Source organism: Nicotiana tabacum, chromosome 7 (assembly GCF_000715075.1).
Source record: "Nicotiana tabacum cultivar K326 chromosome 7, ASM71507v2, whole genome shotgun sequence".
NCBI lineage: Eukaryota > Viridiplantae > Streptophyta > Magnoliopsida > Solanales > Solanaceae > Nicotiana > Nicotiana tabacum.
In genome coordinates, this window is record NC_134086.1 from 68181858 (window position 1) to 68187857 (window position 6000).

The following is a 6000-nucleotide window of genomic DNA, read 5'->3' on the forward strand; positions in this document are numbered from 1 at the left end:
TATTTTATTTCACTCCAAAAATACAAGTGAAATAATACTAAAAAGAGAAGATACAAATGCCTTAAACAGATGAGAAGGCAAATGAGAGGTGTGTTTCAATCCTAAACATTAGGCCTTCTTTTATAGGGGAAAAATCCCCTCCAAACTTAACTCCCAACCAATGTGGGACTTTGGCATTTTGCCAAACTTCAACAAATCTCCACCTTGGCAAAATTCCACATTTTCAATTCTCTCTCAATAACAAATTTTGGTTGTGTCTTCATCTTCAATCTTCAGTGTTCAACAATGTTGATCAAATCCAAACAATGTTGAAACTTGACCGCAGTCACCACCTTTGTCAGCATATCAGCAGGATTCTCTGTAGTATGAATTTTCTTCACCGTGACTCCACCTTCTTCTATGATTTCTCGTACGAAATGATACCGAACATCAATGTGCTTCGTCCTTGCATGATAAACTTGGTTCTTCGCTAATTGAATAGCACTTTGACTATCACAAAAAATTGTGATACCTTTTTGTTCAACACCAAGCTCCTTTAGCAATCCTTGAAGCCAAATTGCCTCTTTCACAGCATCTGTAATAGCCATGTACTCTGCCTCTGTTGTAGACAAAGCAACTGTTGACTGCAAAGTAGACTTCCAACTAACTGGTGCCTTTGCAAAAGTAAACACATAACCAGTAGTTGATCTTCGTTTGTCCATATCACCCGCAAAATCTGAGTCACAATATCCAACTACAGACTGATTGTCTTCCTGCTCAAAAACTAACCCGACATCTACAGTATTATGAATATACCATAGAATCCACTTCACAGCTTGCCAATGCTCCTTCCTGGATTGTGCATATATCTGCTAATAACTCCAACAGCTTGTGAAATGTCAGGCCTTGTGCAAACCATTGCATACATCAAGCTACCAACAACATTTGCGTATGGTACCTTTGACATATACTCTCGTTCAGCTTCATCCATTGGCGACATAGTAGTACTTAGCTTAAAATGGGAAGCAAGTGGAGTACTAACTGGCTTAGTCTTGTCATCTATGCCAAAACGTTGAAGTACTCTCTTCAAATATTCCTTTTGAGATAAACAGAGTTTCTTTGAACGTCTATCTCTAATTATCTCCATGCCAAGAATTTTCTTTGCCTCACCCAAATCCTTCATCTCGAACTCCTTCTTCAGTTGAATCTTCAACTTATCAATTTCTTCCAAATTCTTGGAAGCTATCAACATATCATCAACATATAGGAGAAGATATACAAAGGAACCATCTTTAAGCTTGTGCAAATACACACAATGATCGTATTTGCTTCTCTTGTACCCTTGCCGCAACATAAACTCGTCAAATCGCTTGTACCATTGTCTAGAAGATTGTTTCAATCCGTACAACGATTTTTCAAGTTTGCACACCATATTTTCTTTTCCAGCAACTTTGAATCCTTCTGGCTGAGTCATGTAGATTTCCTCCTCCAAGTTTCCATGTAAAAACGCAGTTTTTACATCCATCTGAACTAGTTCCAAATCCAATTGTGCTACCAAAGCCAACATAATTCTAATGGAGGAATGTTTTACAACTGGAGAAAACACTTCATTGTAATCAATTCCCTCCTTTTGAGCATATCCTTTGGCCACCAATCTTGCTTTGTAGCGAACATCTAATTGGTTAGGAAATCCTTCTTTCTTTGCAAATACTCATTTGCACCCAATTGCTTTCTTTCCCTTCGGGAGATTGGCCAATCTCCATGTATGATTCTGATGAAGGGACTGTATTTCATCATTCATGGAAATCCTCCACTTATCTTCTTCTGAACTTTGGACAGCGTCTTTATAAGTAGTAGGAACATCATCAGCTACAATTGAGGTTGCACAAGCAACCGTCTTTATGAGACGAACAGGTTTCGTTATTGTTCTTTTTGGCCTGCTGGTTGCTATTGATTCAAGTTGTTGTTGAGATTCCTGAGTTGGAATCTCCTCTACTGGCTCTCCTTCCAGAGGGTAATCTTCATTTGTTTCCTCCTCTGCTTCTTGTGTAGGAAAAATAAATTTTCCCTCAAACTCCACCTGCTTAGAAGCACCTTCATTTTGTTTGGTATCTTCTGTTACCTTATTTACCATAGCAAATTCATCAAAGGTAACATCTCTGCTGAATATTACTTTCTTTGTCATAGGACACCATAAGCGATATCCTTTGACTCCAGAAGTAATTCCCATAAAAATAGCCTTCTTTGCCCTTGGATCCAATTTTGACTCCGTCACATGATAATATGCAGTTGAGCCAAACACGTGCAAAGAGTTATAATCTACAGCAGGTTTTCCGTACCATTTTTCAAATGGTGTTTTGCCATCAATAGCAGCAGATGGTAGACGATTAATGAGGTGGCATGCATATGTAATTGCCTCAGCCCAAAATTCTTTGCCCAAGCCAGCATTGGACAACATACACCGTACCTTCTCCAGCAAGGTCCGGTTCATACGTTCTGCCACTCCATTCTGTTGTGGTGTATGTCTAACAGTGAAGTGTCGGATGATGCCATCATTTTCACAGACCTTATTGAAATGATCATTTTTGTATTCACCTCCATTGTCTGTGCGAATACACTTGATTCTCCTGCCTGTCTGATTTTCCACCATCGTCTTCCATTTGAGAAAAATTCCCAACACTTCATCTTTGCTCTTCATTGTATACACCCATACTCTTCGGGAAAAATCATCAACAAAGGTTACAAAATAGTGCTTCCCACCCAATGAAGGTGTTTTGGAAGGACCCCAAACATCAGAGTGTACATAATCCAAAATGCCTTTAGTATTATGGATCGCTGTACCAAATTTAACCCTTGTCTGTTTCCCTTTAACACAATGCTCACAAAACTCCAAGTTGCAAGCCTTTACTCCTTTTAACAATCCTTGATCTGATAGAGTTTTCAAGGATTTTCCTCCAGCATGTCCCAAGCGCATGTGCCATAGCTTGGTTGCTTCTGCCTCTTTGTCGTCACTGGATGTTACTGTCGCTGTCCCAATAACTGTACTGCCACGATAGCGGTACATATTATTATTCTTCCGATTAGCCTTCATTACCACTAGTGCACCGGAGCATACTCTCATCACTCCATTTTCTGCAATGATTTTGAACCCTTTTGATTCTAGGGCTCCCACAGAGATGAGATTCTTCTTCAAATCAGGTACATATCGAACATCTATCAATGTTCTGATCATTCCATCATGGTTCCTTAATCGTATTGAACCAATGCCATATGAGGTAAGAGGGCTGTTATCCGCTGTGTGGATGACTCCATATTCTCCTTCTTGAAATTCCACGAACCAGTCCCTGTTGGGACACATATGATAGCTACAAGCCGAGTCCATCAACCATATGTCTGATGATGTTGATGACTCTGTTGTAACTAATGAGAAGTCTGAATCATCACAATCAGCTACATTTGAATCCATAATAGCCTTTCCATTGTTATGTTTGGCCTTATTCTTCAACTTCGGACAGTCTTTCTTCCAGTGCCCTTTTTCTCGACAAAAGGCACATTCATCTTTGCTGGGTCTGGATCTTGACTTGGATCTTCCCTTCTTTGTCCTCGTTTGATTTTGAGGACGACCCCTCACAAACAGTGCTTCTCCTTCTCCGCCCTTCTGTTTTTCTCGCTTTCTTTGTTCATAGCTGTACAAAGCTGAACAAACTTCTCTGAGAGAAATTTCGTCATTTCCATGGAGTAGAGTAGTTTCAAGGTGCTCGTACTCATCAGGAAGTGACGCCAACAACATTAAGGCCAAGTCACCATCATCATAAGTTGTATCCATATTTTGCAAATCTGTGTCCAACTTATTGAAACTGGTGATATGTTCATTCATCGTGGTACCAGGAACATAGGTGAAGTGAAACAGTCTCTTCTTCATGTACAATTTATTTTGACTGTTTTTCTTCAAAAATTTATCCTCCAGTGCTTTCCATAATTTACTTGCAGAAGTTTCCTTTGTGTATGGATATTTCTGCTCTCTAGCAAGGTAGGATCGAATGGTACCGCAAGCAACACGGTTGATAATTCTCCAATCTTCTTCTCCAATAACATCTGGTTTCTTTTCTTCAATGGCCAGATCTAACCCTTGTTGAAAAAGGACATCTAGAACCTCGCCTTGCCATATCCCAAAATGTCCGGACCCGTCAAAAATTTCTACCGCAAATTTCGCATTTGACACAATTCTTGTCATAAGCAAAGATGCCAATGATGACGTATTGTTGACACTTGATGTAGATTCTTCTTGTTTATCGTCCCCCATATTTGACACAAATATTATTTAATAGCTGACGACACAAATCAAGATTATTTCCTTTCTGATGTAGAAGATCAGACTAAGCTGCAACTACAGAGCATACTCAGACAGAACCTTGACTCAGTTACCAAGATAAATCTTTTCTGATGTGGAAGATCAGACTATGCTGCAACCACAGAGCATACTTAGACAGTACCTTGGCTCTGATACCAATTGTTGCGGAAGCCAAATGTATATAGTGTGAATAAGTCACAACTACTATACCAAAAATTATGACAGCCACCAAATAATAAATAAGACAATAAAACAACAATAAAGGGAACACCAGAATTTATGAGGTTCGGCTAATTTTGCCTACTCCTCGGACACAACCAATATTTTATTTCACTCCAAAAATAGAAGTGAAATAATACTAAAAAGAGAAGATACAAATGCCTTAAACAGATGAGAAGGCAAATGAGAGGTGTGTTTCAATCCTAAACATTAGGCCTTCTTTTATAGGGGAAAAATCCCCTCCAAACTTAACTCCCAACCAATGTGGGACTTTGGCATTTTGCCAAACTTCAACAATACTACGACCTAATAACCTTTGTTTCATGCAAATAGTGACAAAATAAAAAGGAGGAATGCTTAGAAGAACTCCAACCAATACAAGAAAATGTAACGTATAGCTTCAAAGATACACATTGTCTTGTTCTATATATGACTAAAAGGAAATGCAAAAGGACAACATCAATTAGTAAAATGAAATGGGTAACAGAACTCTTACAGTTATCGACGACATGGCTGTTAGTCTTCATGGTTATCGTGTCCCCAGTCAGCAACCAACGAGGGACTAACAAGGCTTTCAACATAGATTTCTGCTTCAAAACAGCTCTCAAATTTAGTAACCTCTGGTTGTCTGATTGAATCATCCTTTGGATTGTTTATCATAAAAGTTGACCGATACAAAAGTAAAATTTCACCCTTATTTGACTGGCAAATCGGTGGTGAAAATGACATGGCAAAGGGTCGATAATGGACATAATTCCCAGGATCATCAGGACAGTTAATGGTGAACATCTTTGTCCAGAATGCTTCAACTCCATAATCATTCATAACCCACACATCAGAATGACTTCCCTCATGGTTACAAGTCACGACAAGATCACTTCCAAAAATTCCCGGCATCAAACTAAATTTTTCTTCTCTATAATTGGGCTGCTCCACCATTCCCCATGTCTCATTTGCTAAATCAAAACAAATGATGTTGCATCTACTATAGTCATTGAGCTCATGAACACTAGCAACTGATGTCCAATAAAGCTTCCCTTTAACAAATATACCTGAACTATTTACCATAAAGCCATCCTGAAAATTATCCACCGTTCTCCAAGAATCCGTCTTTAGGCTGTAAATTCTGATCTTAGTATTGTATTGGAAAAAAACTGAATTTACATTGTAGGTGACATGGCATGACACGTGGACTGGTCAAATGGTCAAAACACAATAAATAGCCAAGAGGCACGGGCGACAACAGATAAGGGAAAAAGAAAACAACATAGGTGTGGACCGTTACTAAAATAGGTACGAGTCTCGTACCTATTCGAGTCATTTAAAGACCGAAGATTGGAAGAAGTTGAAGATACAAATCTGATGACATAAAAGAGTCTAAATACAACATTAAATATCAAATACGTTAGAATATTTGAATTAAATAGAATTGATTGTGTAACGTTTCTTTT

The 6000-nt window shown here is 38.7% G+C and overlaps 1 protein-coding gene across 1 annotated transcript; it reads right to left on the reverse strand.

The window, feature by feature from the left end:
* Positions 1–5065: 5065 nt before the first annotated feature.
* On the reverse strand, positions 5066–5617 carry LOC107784665 (F-box/kelch-repeat protein At3g23880-like). Its single transcript, XM_016605822.2, has one exon. It carries the CDS (start codon positions 5615–5617, stop codon positions 5066–5068), a length of 552 nt encoding a protein of 183 aa, XP_016461308.2.
* Positions 5618–6000: the final 383 nt, after the last annotated feature.